Here is a 17,312-nt window from a genome sequence, read left to right as displayed (position 1 = left end):
TGGCTTTTTATGTGCGGTATTTATCTAAACAGCAAGCAGTGTTCATCATGTGTTGTGTTCACAACATAACAGATGATGAAATAAGGATTTGACCTGTGGGTGGGGGAAAAAAGGCCCACATCAAATGGTAAATAGTTTAAAGCCATTAAACCTATCCCGTCCCACTCGCTAATGTCCGTGCTGATTCAGCCACAGAAACATGAGCTTCCTGTGTGTGTGTGTGTGTGTGTGTGTGTGTGTGTGTGTGTGTCAGTGTATTGACTAACATAGTCACCATTAAAGTGAGCCATCCTGCCTCCTCAGCAGCTCGGCTCAAAGCTCAGTTCTTCCTTTTAACAATTGGAATCGCACCATCAAAAGAGCTGTGCAAACATCAATTAGTGAGACTGAGTTTAAAACAAATGATAAAATTACAAGATGAAATTTGGGTGGCATAATGGCAATTAAAAACAAAGCACCGTATTTTTCCATTGGTGTATTTTAGGATAGGTCTTTTTGGTTTTTTACCTCTCACAGTCAGGGAACAATAAATCACGGAAAGCCCAAAAAAGAATTCATCTCTATTTTGAAAGCATATCAAGTTTGAAAATGGCGACTTTGGTTTGCAGGTGTGTAACTAATGAAATGTTTGTACATCTACATTGCATGCACTTCTATGAAAAATAGCACTATACCACCATAACAGTCAACTTAAAAAAATCCCAGAAAAACAGAACGTGCGTCACCGACCCTTGCTTATCCAAGAAACCTGATTTCCGAACATCAAAAGTGCTTCCTGCAAATTGAGGCACTTCCCATTACAGCTTCAGCATTCTCTCGCCACGGATGATTTTTGTATTGTTGGCCCTTGTCCAACAACTGGGTGGAAGTGAGCCTCTGAGATTACATCTATGCATATTTCCACAGGCTGAGCACACAGGGAGCACACAAGTGCGTGTTAAAATGAGCATTTGACATTTACACAGAAGTGCTTGCCAACGCGCTGGCATGCACACTGGCGTATGTACAAAATTCAAACAATGAAAAACGTCACATATAGACGAGCTTCCGAATAGTGCTTGATTGATCACATGACTACAACACACACACACACACACACACACACAGTATTAAATTAAATTGTCAGTACTTGCCAGAAATTCTTGCTACTCTTTCAGTACCTCTTGCCAGCCTCCTTACCAATTTTCATCATCACCATCATCATGTCATATTTTCTACACTGGGAACTATGACATATTTATTTCTTTTTAAATGTTATACGCTTCTACTAACTGATAACTTTGAATAGTGATGGACACTCTCTTTGCCTTAAACTTTGCCTTAAACTTTGCCTGCAACTTTAAATGTCAGAAAAAGCCAGCAAGACTTTGTTTTCTCAGGTTTAAATAGAGGGACTTTAAAAGGTAGCAAGCAGCATTGTACCAACCTTTACATTAATTAACATGAGAATGTGATGGTTGATTCTGAACACATCCGCATCCTGATTCTAAGTGTGCACACACCTATTACGTTATTTTATACTTACTCTCATAAGATTTTGCTTTTTTTGCAATTCAACTCTAAAAAAATACTAAAACTAAAAAAAACATTAGAAATGTTTTGGTCTCAATGTTTAAATCGCAAACACAACAACAATGGCATTTATACAAGCGTGTGTAGACTTTTTACATTCACTGTGTAGCTACATAATAGCTATTATGCGAAACTGTTCCGCAATAAAGACTGCAATGCCAAAGTAATGAGACTTTTTCCCATTAAGCTTAGGTACCACTACCAATACAGTATTAACAATAATAAATAGATTAATGCTTGGAATTTTTTATCTCTCTTAATAATAGCTTTGCATTTCTATCATAGGATCTTCTTGACTATTGTCCCCACAAGTAATGACAACACACAAACAAATGTTATGATGGTCCCTGCATCTTGTTGGGAAACACTCTTTCCAGGTCAGTGTACCTGTCTTAACATTGCAATGTTGAGTTGGCTCCCCACTGTAATGAATTCTCTGAAGCTCATACCTGCTCTGTGTGTGTATGCACTGTAGTCTATAGTGTTTGTAAGTCATGAAATAAGTCATGAAATATTAAGCTGTTCTCCTCCTACATTATGCAGTGATGCCGCTAAACACGCACACTCGCTTATACACGTCACTGCAGACAAATAAGCGCTTTGTCACTCCCACCTCCAAAATGGCTTTAAATTATGCTTAATCCACGCCTTATTTTAATCACTCTGATCCCAGGACAAGATCAGCAGTGTATTTCATCAACTTTGCAGTCACTTATAAGAAAACTTTCCTTGTTTCCTCACTACCACAGACATGTCAACAGTACATTCAAGTCAGGGAGGAAGTGAAACAATGAGGGGATTGGATTGTGTTTGCAAAGAATGCAGGATGCAAGCAATGGTCAATATAGCTTTTTATTTCAGCAAATCATAGGTACACTGTAAAAAAAAAAAGAAATAAAAGAAAAACAATAAAATAAATGCATCTGTATGGCCAGAAGCATTAGATGCTAACCAAGACAGTGTTAAGAAAAGCTACAGTGTCTACTCTAAGCCAGTCAAGTTTGCAAGTAGAATTATTTATCAGAATTTCTTGATTTGAAGTGGAATTCCATGTTAAGAGAGCCAAACCAAAAACTATTAGGGTCACAGATGGCACACTTCAGAAATATCAAGACCTACTTGAAAAATAAACAGTTTAATGATCTAGACCACAATGTGTCCCACTGGGCACCCTACACTTGTTTATGATATTATACCATAAATGACAAATAGAAATCAATAACGGGTTCTATGAGAAGAAAAAGAATGTCATACTTCAAGAGATACAATTCTTAGCTCATGTCGCAATCTTGAGCGCACAACATTTAAATGTGGGCTGTGGGAGACGATGAATGAACATTTAATAAAAACATAATCAATGAGAATAGTGGCGTTGTCATATGGGTTGATGTGTATATATATATATGTATATAGGAGATATATATATATATATATATATATATATATAAAATCGCACAATTGTCTAGAATTGCAATTTATCACTTTTTGCTATGTCTACTATTTTCTATGAAGCTTGTAACAGATATTCATTTCAATAAAATCTTGGCGTTCAATAAAATCATCCAATAGAAAGACAGTCATTTCTATTCAAAGACTGTTCTAATTACGTTCTCTGATGCTTGAATACAATTCTTCTGTAAAATACAACTGTTGAACAAAACGGATTCCGATTTACAGGCATTTTCTTCTTCTAGACACAATTCTTAAAACCTCTTGCTTACACATTTAGTTCTGCCCATGAGCACCACTTTCCAGCAGAATTGATTTGTGAGGCCCTGTGGTGGTAACTTGACCGGGTATTTTGCTCTGAGATGATACTGCAAAGACATATAACTAATATGGCATTTGAGTTTGACTTTTTAAAGTGTGCTTATTACTGTCAATGTCTCCTACATGTGTCAAGCAAGTTAAACTGAAAAAACAACAACAACAACATAGTCCGTGTTTGTCCATCTCTTTGTCAGTGACTCCACAAGGTTTGGCTGCACACGTGAGCAAAGATTCTTATATTTTATAAATTAATCTTTAATCTCATTGTATCACGTTAACCATATGCATATCAACATATGATGTTGTTTTAGCCAACCTTTTTTTTTTTTCATCTTCCCTTGTCAGTGTACTAATGTATAAAATGTTTAAATCCAGCGGAATTAAACATTTTTTAGCCCCTATATAGCTTGTGTGCTTCTCTACGTTTTAGCGATTCTACGAAAGAAAGGAGAACAGGAGCTACAGTATGAGAAAAGCCAGACAATAAAGTCCCTCTCACGTAATTTCCTGATCAGATCATCTTAAACCACGTTCAGTCTATCACCCGTCCATTCTAGAAAAAGGCACACCTTCACCTTTTCATCACCCCACATGGCTGTGTGGCTTTTTTCCTGTGCAACACATTTCTTCTTTTCAAATTGAATAAGACCCCCAAAAAGAAAAACGCATAACATTTACTGTACAGCAGGGTTTTTTCTTTTTCTCCTAAGCTCAGTAAACATCTTTTATGTGATTTGTTGTTAGCCGTGCTTCAATCTGTACACGCTATTTTCAAGTTGGCCGCTGCAACGTCACGCAGCGTTTGAACATGCTACAACAAATCCTCCGTAATCATCCAACAATGGATTAGAAAAATACATCATCATTTTCACCCTCGACGCCTCTGGCTTTTTTCCCCTCCCTCTAAGCACTAATCGGGAGCTGAGCCTTTTGAGATGATTTGTTTTTTTGTTTTTTTTTTCCCAACTCCATGTTTTTGTCTCAACGCTTACAGCAAAAAAAAGCGTGTTTAACCCTGCTCATTTTTCCACAGTCACAGTTACGAATGGAGATGAAAAGAAACCTCAAGAGTGCAATAGTCTCTTATCTACATCATCGACATCCCACCTATACACAGGAACATTAGATAAGGAGCAAGAGAGCGAGGGATAAAGAAGAGGAAGAGGAAAATCTCTTAAATAGCGCGCCTCAGGCATCAACACTCTCGAGTGGTGTACAAGGACAGGACACACTAGAGGACACGCGTGTCCAATGAAAGGGGAGCTTTTTGCACATGTGACCACATCCAAAGCACAGGATTGGCTATTTATGTTGCCAACGGCACCCGAGGCAACAGATGCCATTAGCTAACAGTAGGGCGTAAAATGAAAAGAAATATGAAACATCTTTTTTTGCTATATACGTAAAACCAAAGAATACACAGATTAGTCCTTAGGCTGTTAGTACAATGAAATATCTGCCTGGGGGGGGGTTGCCTAGAAACGTGCAGTTTGACCAAACAAACAGTTTCTGTTTTTTCTTTTCTTAAAAAAAAAAAATACAATAAAATTACGACAAATATTCATCGTCGTCGTCATCGTCGTCGTCCTCATCATCCATCCCAGCCTGCTCATTGAGAACAAAGGAATCTTCATCGTCTTCGGTGATCATTGAGTCCCCGCTACCGAGATCTCCAGAAGATTCTAAAATCACACCTAAAAACAGAGAAGAATCCAAAATGTCACAAGTCTAAACGTTTCTGTGCGTGAAAGCAATCTCCCGAGAGTTTGATTTGAAATGAATACAAAACGCAGCTAGCGTGACTCCCTGAAGCTCAGCAGACCAAGCCAAGAAACGAGCTGGAGCAGAAGTTGCTCCATCATTTATTGAAGCTTTGTATTCTACTTAGTGAAGCAAACAAGCTTCTGTCTTCATATAGACAAACTTCATCCAAACATCCACAATAGTCATGATGCTATTAACAAACAGATTACTCAGATGGCCGACACATTGATGCCTTCCAAAAAATGTTGATCATTTCCTAAACCGTGATACCTTGACACCTGAGTTTAATTTCCAAGATCCATGAGCAACCTTAGATGGACCTATATGCCTCCTCTTTTGGTACAATGCTCGATTTGCACAATTTTTTTTTTATATTCTCAACACCACTAAAATTAAATCCCATGCTATTTATTTTTTATTCTTTCTTAACTAATCAGAATTAAGTTTTTCAATTTCCAAACTTTTTTTTTTTATCTTTGGAGGTGTTTGAATGCACTCCCGTTCTCAGTTCCCTCGCATGACTTTACCTACCGCAGTCAGCCGGGCCATGGGTGCGCGAGCCGGCCAGCTCGTTGCCATAGCGATCCACACACCAGCACTGACCGCTGCTGCTGTGGCACTGGTGCGAGCGGTAGTATCCGTCCTCGTCGCAGGAGGGCAGATACTGGCCTGTGAGACCAGAGCCAAAACACACAATGATTGGAGGAAGCGGCGGGATTCTTAGCATGAGTGTGTGCGTTAGTTTGTGCTTACCGAGAAGCTTTTTTCCCACTTGCTTCTTGCCGATGGATGACAGCTCAGCTTTACAAGGGGAGTCTGAAAGGCGACGGGAGGGACTGTGGTTACAAACTGCACACGTCTGCCTTACTAAAAAGGCTCCGATGGTGTGAACTTTGTGATACTGTTTGTGTTCCTGGATTTTCTACAGCAGTCCAAGTCAGCAAAGTTTTCCAGTCTTGTGCTTATAATTTGGAATCTCCCTGACATGCGAGTGTTTTATGACACCAAGAAAAAAATCATAATAGTACGGGCTGTGACACATTGAGGGTTGTAGTGAGAGATCATATAGTATGCCACGAAAAATGATCCAACTCTATTCAATTGCTCCCCAACGAAAATTACATTCTAACAAGTGATATTTATTACCTGTGTACTTCTGGAAACAGGTACACCACTCAGAGCTGGAAATAACTTTATCGGAGCGCGTATCGCAGGACTTGAAGAAGACGTCGGAGCAAGGCTCATTCCTGTCCACGTAGAGGCTCTTGATCTCTGATTGGTCCAGTTGGAGGTCAAAGTTTGTGTCCAGGCGAGAGAACATCCATCCGAGAGGATCTTTGCATACAGGTAATGCCCCAACCTCAAATTCTGGTCGTGACAAATAATCAGACATTATGTACAAGATTTAAATTATTCAAAGAATTCATTAAGAGGATACACGTAAATGTTGCCACTCACTGTTCTTCTGGATCTTTCTGTTCTGGTTGCCATTGTCATGTAGCACTCTAAACCAGTCTCTCAGTCGACCCACCGCTTCCTTGAGTTCAGACTCGCTGCACACTGAGAGAGAACAACAGTAATGATTAATGATGCTGCTTTATTGCCCCGCTCCTTCCTTTTGGTGGCTAAGAGGCGACGGAATCACTTCAGGTGATCAATGAGCTTGAAAAAGGGGCCAGGATATCATTTGCCTGTTCATCCTGATCGTGCACCACAGTATCCATCTTTTTAGAGCCTGTACGTGTGTGGGTGGGTCTCACCTTTCCGCTCTGTGGAGCTTTCTTCAGGCTGAGTGGGGCAAGGACACATGCCAGGGCACTTGATAATAATCTTCTTGCCAGTGATGCATGCCTGGTAGTCTAACTTGCACTAATGCAATGAAACAGTAGAAGGAGAAAACTGTGAGTCACATTATGAGGAAAGTAATGTGAATCCCGTGTTTCTTCTTAGTTTATATGTACAAGGGGTGGGGATCGCCGAGAAGTCCCGATACAATATTATCGCAATATTTTGCCAATTATGACAACATGCTGATGGTGCAGAAATTCTGCAATGGGAATCACGATATCCATGTCATTGAAGAGTAGCCTCAAAGTCTTGGGCACCACTGTCTTTTTTGTAGACTGTAATAAACTTGACTTCTATAATTCATTGAGCTGGTTGAAGTTTGAGCCAGGGTACATTTGTGGAGTGTTGCGAGTTTGTTAGCTTTGCCACAGTGACCCAAAAGGTAAAAAGAAATTCCTGTACCCCTTCATTCAAATCCTCAACAACACCATTCCTAGTTATGAATGAGTAATTTATTTACTCATTTTGCACAACTACTGTCATAACATCAGCACTTGGTTGTTAAAGGAACAAAACAATGATCGACTCCACTTTTGTGGGTGTTGTGACAAATTAAACGAGGACGAATGAAACTGAGTGGCAAGTAGTGCAGCACTAAGGCGTAAAATCTGTTGGTTGTAGTCTAAATGGGGGAAAAATGATTTTACCTGCAGTCAAACAACGTACAAACACTTTCGCACAAAACCCTTCTGGCAGCATCATTCTGCTCAATTGAACACCGGCAATGAAACAAGAGTTGAGAACATACAGTTCCAGCAATAGGAATATTTGAAACATAATGCCGAATCGATTAATTAGTCATTAGTCTCCGTAGGCAAAATGAAGTCATCCAAAGTTACAATCGAGAGATTTCGTTACACTCATACTGCTGAGTGCAGTCGATGGTACCTTGGTGGAGTAGGTGTGACCGTCGGTTCCACAAACAGGGGAAGGGTGGATCACGGGGCACGGTTTGCACTTGGAGCCAGGACTCTGGTACACACTGACATCTTTAAAGCTGGAGAAAATCAACACGGTGATAAGGAAGCTCAAATTGAAGATTTGTGTGTGTGTGTGTGTGTGTGTGTGGTTATATTCTCATTTAATATCTATGTATTGCGATAAATGAGAATGTGAAATGAGGTCAGCATGGTACTGCTGTCCTCAGTCTTGTCTGCAGTGTCCCCACCAAACACACACAACAAACTCATCATATTCAAGGCCCATTCACATAACTTGGCAGACTTTTGCACGAGTACTGTGGTAATTGGACTCAACAGCCGGCGTCACGAGGGAACCGAGCAACCAGTAGAGGAGTCGCAAACATCGGAAAAGCGTTCTGGTCTAAGCGCTTTCCTGCCACTTAAATAAGTGAAGAGACAACACTGCAGGCTGCTATGAAGCCATGGCAAGTAATAAAAAGTTGATTTGCTGCTGATGCGCCAACATTCATCTTTCATTTGCAACTTTGTCATATATGGAAACATCTGACTGCAATTAACATGACACGTGAGTGTGTGTGTGTGTGTGTGTGTGTGTGTGTTTTTGATTACCTAGCCCTCCTTTGGCTGACACAAGTGGCTGTTTTGTAGTCCTCAGCCACACACACCTTGTGGCGGCCACATTTGATCTTCAGACACGGGTCTTTGGCGGGATCAAGGCCTACAAACACAAAAAGAACTCTTTTAAGTGTGTATATTTTGAATTTGCTCGGTCTTCTTTCCAAGAGAGGCTTCTAGAAACAATAAGCACGGGAAGGCAAGGAGAGAATAATCTAGGATTAAATGTTCGTTTTGTTCTTTCCCAGTTGTGTCAGCAATTCTTTAGACAAAGCATGTACTTTCATTTTTATCCTTCCGAGCCGCATGGATATGTGTGAGACATCTGTTTGCGCACGGTAATTCGAGCCACTAATGTCTCTCCCACGCCAAACCTAAATCCGTAATACCGTAAGTATCCTTAACGCTAAAAACAGACGGAACTCGTTTGAGATGCCACGCCTGACCTCACATCAGTGCGGAGATTCCTTCAACTGATCTGGTAGCAGCTGACAGTGACGTCCAGCTTTTAAGAGAGATGATTTGAGATACCAACGTGAGCCTGAAGGTGTGATCTTTATTTGTAAACACAAAGCAGCCGGCACTGATCGCAGATCTGCCTTTGGTACGTACTCCACATGTAGAGAGAGGATCTGAGGCCCCCGAACTGATCTGAGAACAGTTTGTGAGCGACCTTTCCGCTAAAGAACCTTAGGGTAATCCCTGAGCAGCTTTGCTAGATTACACAGCCTCCATCCTCCAACGCACTCTCTAATACTATTGTTTCCCTGTCATGTCCAGTGTGGATATGATGTGTTCGAGGTTACACTTGTGACTTTTACGTGTTGGCGTCCCGGTGGGCTTGGGATGCAAGTATGCATTTATCACCCTTCTCTACTACAATGGCGAATCAAGGTGAATGAAGGGATAAAAATGATGTTGCCGCTGTCATTTACTTTTATGAGATGATTAGTCGCCTGAGGATAAAAGGGGAGATAGCCCATCGTGTGTCAGATGACAAACGGCCACGACGACGAACAGTAAATTTCAATTTGAGAGCAAACGAAGTGCATGTGACTGAGCAGCAGCTCCTCTTCATTGCCATTAAGTCTTTCTATCCAGCCATGTTGGCTGGCTTCATTAGATAAGCACGCCAGCACAACTGAGGAGGAGAAATTAGACTTTCATTCCTTTTTCGGCTTCCTTTAATCCTGCCAGCAGACACAAAATACCACAATAGGTTTTGCTACATGTTCGGAATAATGAAAAATAACACTGTATTGTATAAATAATACACAATTAAACAATAACAGAGAATTACAAAATGGTTATTTAAACTGAAATTACTGTAGGGTGGGACAAAGAGAAAGTCATGACAAGCGTTGTTTCATTGAAGGGGCGGGGCCTAGTGAGTGACAACAGAAACTTGGCAGGCTCTGGGAATGAGTTTTGGCCTTCTGTCGCGCCTTGCAAATGTTCTCATTTTACGTTTGTGTTTGACTTTTGCCTTCATTCAACAGATGCATCACCAACTCTGTCCCTCCTTTTTTTTTTTTTTACTTTACTTGAGCGGTGGCCCGCAAAAAAAAAAAAGAAAAGAAAAGGAGTCAGGTGAGTATAATGTCGCAGGGTTCATCGTTAATGATATCATGTTTGTCCCTGAATTTCAGTCTTTTTATCATTCATTTTTTAACCAACTACTTTCAGGTGGTGTGGTGTCACAAGAGTGACTCAACAATACAGTCACAAGAAATAAACCTCCAGGCTGAATAAAATACATTTAAAAATGCCTTACTATCCCTAAGTGGTCCATCAGAGAAAGTTTTCTGTGCGGGGGTGACGTACTAAAGCCTCAAAGCCAAATTCTCTCTGAAGCATAACTTAAAAATTCATACAAGAATCCACACTGGTGAGAAACTTTTTTCATGCTCAGATTGTGGCCAATTATTCTCTCAGAAGGGAAATTTGAATTTGCACAAAAGAGTTCACACTGGCGAGAAACCTTTTTCATGCTCAGTTTGTGGCCATAAATTCTCTCTGAAGCAAAACTTACAAATTCATACAAGAATCCACACTGGTGAGAAACCTTTTTCATGCTCACTTTGTGGCCAAAAATTCTGCCAAAGCGGACAATTACAATTGCACACAAGAAACCACACTGGCGAGAAACCTTTTTCATGCTCAGTTTGTGGCCATAAATTCTCTCTGAAGCATAACTTACAAATTCATACAAGAATCCACACTGGTGAGAAACCTTTTTCATGCTCACTTTGTGGCCAAAAATTCTGCCAAAGCGGACAATTACAATTGCACACAAGAAACCACACTGGAGAGAAACTATTTTCATGCTCAATTTGTGGCCAAAGATTTTCAGTGAAGGAAAACTTAAAAATGCATACAAGAAGCCACACTGGCGAGAAACCTTATTCATGTTCAGTTTGTGGCAAAAGATTTTCAATGAAGGGAAGCTTAAAAAGGCACACAAGAATCCACACTGGCGAGAAACCTTATTCATGTTCAGTTTGTGGCAAAAGATTTTCAGTGAAGGGAAACTTAAAAAGGCACATAAGAAACCACACTGGCAAGAACCCTGCTGCCTCCTCAGTCACTTGCTAAGGAGTCTCTATTGAGAATTCCGAGTGTTTGAGCAGACTTCATGAGAGTTTGCATCAATGATAATTCTATTTATTTACCTTTTGATTTCCATATGATGTATTTTATGTGCCCTCTTTGCATCCATTGCAGCCTGGTGATCCTGAAAGGGGGATCCTTCCATCTGTGGTCCCTTCTCAAGGTTTCTCATTTTTCCCCTGGTAGGGGTTTTTGAGTTTTTCCTTGCCCTTTTGGGAGCCCAAGATCAGGGGATGCTTTGAGAATAATTGTCAATTGATTGTCTATGTGAAGCCCTTTGAGACTGCTTGTGATTTAGGGCTATACAAATAAACTTGACTTGACTTGACTTGACTTCATGTTGTCAACAGCCTTCTTTTCCTTGCCATAAAATGTTTCTTAAAAACTAGTCGACCAAACTGGCATGAACTGGCAATTCTTTTTATTGAAGAGAGGGAAATTCTATTGAATATTTTAAATTTGGAGGTGGGAAAAAAGGTAGGATTTAATTTTAGGGTAATTTTGCCCAACCCTAGTAAGTAAGTGTGTGTGTGTACATGGAACTATTCTATTGACACTGACCTTGATCAAAGGGCTTGGAGGGCGTCCATGTTCCCGGCTCCTGAAACAAAGTAACGTATTAATAATAAGGACACCGTTTAAAATGTACTTCTTAGACACATATATAAACATGAGCAATTCAATGGCGATGAAAGGATCTATACAAACCTCTACTTCCTTTAGGGAAGGCATTATAGAAAAAGAGCAAAAGGAAATCATTTTGTTAGTGGTTTCTTTATCAGAGAAATGGATGAAAGTGTCGGTGAGCATCAATCACCAACGCTCAGGGCACGCGTGTGTTCAGCAAAGATAATGCTCTGACGTGAGCGTAGCGCGGAAAATCTCATCAAACTGAACAGCTAAAAAAAAAAAAAGCAAACATTGGATAACATGACTAACAATGGCTATAGAAAACACTATAAAAGATCGAGTTAGTTGTGTATGTTTTTTTGTGAGACCGTTCCAAACCTTTTACAGCGTGTCAAATACAAGAACACGTTTTTAAATCGTAGGCCACGTTAGCAGTGACTAACAAAGATCAGCGTGTTCCCACAACGTGACTAACTGTGTGACCTAAACGTAATGTGATTAATCAGCAGGAGCTGCTTGATGAAACGTTTCCTGAAAACAAATGTTTTGGTCACATTGATAAAAACGACTCATCCCCATAATAACTGGAACATTAAATGTATATTATTAGATAGCACGGGTAGCAAATGCGCAAACTACTTTTCTGTGACTTTATTTCAGGCCATGCAAATCAAAGTGAAAAGGAAATGGGCTGCATTTAGCAGTGCGACTGAACAGAAACAAGTTAAACTGCGTCCCCCCCCCCCCCACCGCCCCTTCTGAAGATGCAAAGCTCTTAAAGGAAATACAACCCAGGTAAGGAAATTATTTTAAGGTGTTTACATGAATTAGAATTTTTTTCGGTATTTTGGTTTTGGCCTCGCCTCGGGTTCCTCATTTTAAGTTTCGGCCTAGAATTTTCATTTCAGGGCATTATATTGTATTATTCAGTACGTTTCTTTCTTCACTCTGGATTAAGAAAGAATTGTTTTATTCAAAACTACTTACCTAACCACTAACTCCAAAAAAGATATTGCATATTAGCATAAAAAATACTTTGCAAGTGGTCTGTACATAAATGAATACGTATGTGTGCTGGTGTGTTGTTTTCTGTTTTTTCCAAAGGATGACATTTTAATGTCAAATACCTAGTCCTCCTCTTTTCCTCATGCCCCCCTTCTGTGATGTCAAGAGGGGGCAACTCTTTCTTTTTTTTTCTTATTACTGCCTCCTTGTACTTTATTGCTGATGCAATTGTGCCACTCTTTTCATCTTTTCCCTCTACAAGGTCATCATATTACATTACAAAGAAATGAATTCAAGTCAGGAGGTAATGTAATATGCATAGATGAGGAAAACATTGCATAATGGAGGCCAGGACCTTAGTCAGAACAGCAAAACAACCAAAAAAGCTCTTTCTTGGTCTGATTCATTCTTTGTTCACATTGTGCAAGAAACAAACAAAATACAGAATCATCATCAAACAGACAGACAGACAGACAGACAGATGAGTGGATAAATGTGCCTCACAATACTCATGCAATCACCTGTTTACATTTGCCAAAACAGAGAAAAGCCAAAGTCAGCTATGGCTGATTTAATTGCTTCCTGTCTAAATATAGAATGTATTCACTTTATTACTCCATCTCCTTTCAACCTCTGTCACCCTCTCTCTCCACCTATCTCTCTCTCTCTCTCTCTCTCTCTCTCTCTCTCTCTCTCTCTCTCTCTCTCTCTCTCTCTCTCTCTCTCGCACTCAACAGTCTTCTCTCATCATTTGCACATACGCACACAAACCAAATACAGTGACTCTCAAGACCTATTAGCGCTTCTCATCTATTTTGCGCTTGTGATAAAAATGAGTGCTCGAGAAAAATGTTACATTTAAAAACCGCTTCTATCACCTTTGTTTCCATCTACTGTATTCAGAATAGATCCCCCCCCCACCCCACCACCACCACCACTCCTTCCAGCCATTGCTAATTATTCCTTAATGGCTTCCTCCTCTCTATTTTCCATTTTAATGTTCAACAAGAGAAATGCTCAGGTTTTCCCTATACTCGGCCCGTCTGGTTCAAGCACGCACTCACTGACGCACGCACAGATCAACAATGAGGTGCTCTCAAGTGGAAAAAGGCCTCGAGGTTGCTACCTTCGTTGCATCATTCACTATCCACAAACTAAAGGAGATTTTGTACTCCAATGCAAATTAAGCTTTTATTACTCTTTAACTTTCTCAGTTTGCTGAAATGTAATAAATCAATACAGTGATCGAGGGCGGGTTGCCAGCACTGTGCTATGGTCAAATATTTGCACCTTCTAAACCAGGGTTGGGCAAAATTTCGGTTCAAGGAAAATGTATTGTTCTAAGTTGTGGTTTGCTCTCTGTATTAGAAATCAACTACCAGAAATAAAGAGACCGCTTTTAAAGATGTGCCCTATGAGCAAACAAGCAATAATGTGTCCGACAAGACGTGTCACGCTCTATATCAGACCTCATTTTTGGGGCTTTCCCAACCTTCCTCAGCAGCTAATCACTGAACTCGATTCTACAAAGTCTAAAAATTGAGATGCGGCTCAGAGAGCCCCAGGCGCTCTCCCAACAGGAGTTCCATTAAATCAGTGGCCAAGATCCTATCTTGTGCACTTAGCAGGAGGTCCACTTAAGGTTGTAAAGATAAAGGTCAGATAGTATATGCTTAAAATAACATTTAAATCAAATAAAGCCTATCATAGAATATGTACAAATACAGTAAGAATAAAATGTGCTTGAGAAACTCTTTTCCATTGACTGCAAGTGTTGTTTTGTCCCGTTTGTAATTAATCCAGATAGCAAAATGAGAAAAATTGCATTCATTATGACTTATTAGCATGGTAACATTTAACTTTTGTGTCAGTTGCTAGGAAACATCTGTGGTTCTGTCCAGTGATTCATGTGAACAGGAAGTTCCCGGAGCGTCGTAAGCCGTCACGTGACTACAGAAAATGCAGTTCAAAGAAATCTTTAAGCGGAAGCAGAGGGAATCTTCCTGTGGTCTTCAAATACTAGACCATGTGACTGATGTCATACACAATCACAATTCCTCTTTATTCTTTGGCTTTCAACACACGTTTCTACTCGAATTGTTCTATGTGTACTACGCAAAGTAGAAAACAATTTTAAGAAAACGGGAACTATCTTGTAAAATCAGTGATGCGGTATTAAATGGGACAAGAAATGTAAGCCTCTGCTTTAATTTTTCTCCTTGATACAAAATATCTCACGAGGGGGGAAAAATGCAACTTCATTTGTGCACCATGAATGGCAAAGACCCTCCCATTAAAGGTGATGGGAGTGAAAAGTGTGCAATCTTCATTGCATTGTTTTCAAACACATGCATATGTACAATATTTTCAGCAAGTACGAGCAAGTCCGAATCATTGCTGCTTGTTGAAGCCAGAAACATGCACTCCAACTAAAATGCACAACATTCTACTTTCACCGAATGCATCATATAAAATTGGGTACACTGCCGTCTCAAATACACACAATGAATCTTTGTTCCTTATCTAAGCCAGCAACTTGTGGTGAAACATAAATAGATAAAATGTTCCTCCACAAGATAGCAGAAGGTAGTTACACTGTGTATCAACTTATTTTTGTTTCCTGGTGTGCTGTGAATGTTTGTTATATATAATTTAGAAGACATTATGTACTTGGTTCAGTCAAGTTTAGATAACACGTAACTAGAACACTGTTAAGCAACATCTGTACACCTTTAATGGCCTAAACCTAGACTTCCAAATTTTAGTTTTGTACTTTTTTCATGGCATAATTCTGCCTTGTACAGTATAAAATTGTTGTAAATAGATACATGTACTATATACGGAAATATGTGTACTAGTCTTCGTTAATTGCGCCACGGCGCCATTAAATAACAGCAGCCAATTCCGGAACTGACAGACTGACAACAAAGGAGCATTTTGGATGGACTGGACACTATTTTATTTCTGTTAAATCCTTTAAATCGAGGATCCGCCGAGTACGGATATTTGCCATGGCTGAACAAAATCTTAATTATTTCTTAGAGCCTACTGCTTCAATCTACCATACGGCAACCACGATAACTAGCAACGTATTGTTAAATGAATATCAAGCAATGGATAGCATTGTTTGTAAAAGAACATTTTTGTAAGAATACACCTTTAAATGCTGCTCTTGTAGGCATACCTGAGTTTCTGCACATACAAAGATGCTGGTGTATAAAGCAGTCATGTAAGGGATTTTTTTTTTTTCATCGCTTAATATACGAATGAACATGCTCCCCTTGAAAAAGATGATGAAGCCAGCACAGAATCTGCTCGGAGGCCACTCTGCAGCCGAGCTCATGATGATGAGAGGCTGGATCCTTTCGCTACGACAATGAGCAGCAGCACTAAGTGGCCTTAGGCATGTCTGGGTAATGGAGGCTGACAGCACCTTACTTTAAGCCTGTTATTTGAACCAAGAACACCATAGACAAAAACACACTCACTACTTGAGAAAGGGTGAAGAGGAAAACCACTAGAGTCTAGATCATATTGTTTTAAATAGACTTATGGAACTTTAGTCGCAGTGTGTCATTTGGCAATTTTGTGACATAAACGACACAAACGTGCAAAGATCAGGCAACAATCAAGCCTAATACATGCACGCATTTAAAAAAGGAAATACAAGTATGTGTTGTGTCAAAGCAAATCTTTTCCAAGCGGAGACTCATGCAAGGGTCATTTGCATTGTATGCATTAGTGTATCCAACCGGGAGCGCGTGACTGAGACGCGCTCACGTACACACACCAACGACGGGCCCGTTAGGCGCAAAGAGAAACGCGTATCCACACAAACACGATGGGGGCGGGAGGGGGGGGGGGGGGGGGGTGATAGGGGTAGCTGGTGGCGAACCGTGACTTACATCTCTGAATTTATCCCATCTTCCAGTGAGCCACTTATCATCCAAAAAATTGCCACTGTCAGAACGAGACGAGACGCGTCCGAGGGTGACAGCGCACACGCACAACAAGGCGACGCTCAGCATCTGCGGACACAAAACAAACCGACACAACGACGTCAGGTCCGTCTTGCAAAGCAAAAACCAACACAAGGTGGAAATCACGTCGATGCGGTGTAGTCGTGTGTTGGTGTTGAGATTTTTTTGCCTCCGTGCCTACCTTGTCGCATCCGCTCGTCTAAACTATATGTGCTCTCTGCTGCTCGCCGTCACCACTTGATATCAGCTCCCCCTCTCTCTCTCTCTCTCTCTCTCTCTCTCTCTCTCTCTCTCTCTCTCTACACATGCAGTCTGTGCGCAGCGTGTCGTGCACGCGCAGGACACAGTGCGTGCGTGCGCGCGCGCTGACATTCTCCTTTTTCTTCTTGAGGAGGCTGCAATAGGGTAACTGTAGTGGAATCACCTTGGCCTGATCGCTTAGAAAATAAAGCGTTTTGTCTCGAAATAGAACGCAACTAAAATATCCATCCATTTTCTATAACTCATATATATATACATATAGGCTAGGGTTGCTGAATTTATGTGAGAGGAGGGGCCACCCTGGAATGACCGCCAGTTAATCACAGGGCAAATA

General features: G+C 40.5%; 2 protein-coding genes across 2 annotated transcripts; one reads left to right on the top strand and one right to left on the bottom strand.

Annotated features, from left to right (window-relative positions):
• Positions 1-2,410: 2,410 nt before the first annotated feature.
• spock3 (SPARC (osteonectin), cwcv and kazal like domains proteoglycan 3) lies at positions 2,411-16,965 on the bottom strand. Its single transcript, XM_085912177.1, has 11 exons — positions 16,899-16,965; positions 16,643-16,765; positions 11,664-11,703; positions 8,487-8,595; positions 7,843-7,951; positions 6,867-6,975; positions 6,565-6,666; positions 6,253-6,474; positions 5,860-5,922; positions 5,638-5,775; positions 2,411-5,036 (listed from the first exon to the last, which is right to left on the bottom strand). Exons 2-11 carry the CDS (start codon positions 16,763-16,765, stop codon positions 4,891-4,893), a joined length of 1,161 nt encoding a protein of 386 aa, XP_085768303.1. The 5' UTR covers positions 16,899-16,965; the 3' UTR covers positions 2,411-4,890.
• Positions 9,486-11,140, top strand: LOC147056937 (uncharacterized). The gene is made up of 2 exons (XM_085911530.1): positions 9,486-9,511; positions 10,322-11,140. Exons 1-2 carry the CDS (start codon positions 9,486-9,488, stop codon positions 11,085-11,087), a joined length of 792 nt encoding a protein of 263 aa, XP_085767656.1. The 3' UTR covers positions 11,088-11,140.
• Positions 16,966-17,312: the final 347 nt, after the last annotated feature.

Source organism: Syngnathus leptorhynchus, chromosome 5 (genome assembly GCF_054491065.1).
Source record: "Syngnathus leptorhynchus isolate UIUO chromosome 5, UIUO_Slep, whole genome shotgun sequence".
Lineage (NCBI taxonomy): Eukaryota > Metazoa > Chordata > Actinopteri > Syngnathiformes > Syngnathidae > Syngnathus > Syngnathus leptorhynchus.
This window is presented reverse-complemented; position numbering and strand designations above follow the sequence as displayed.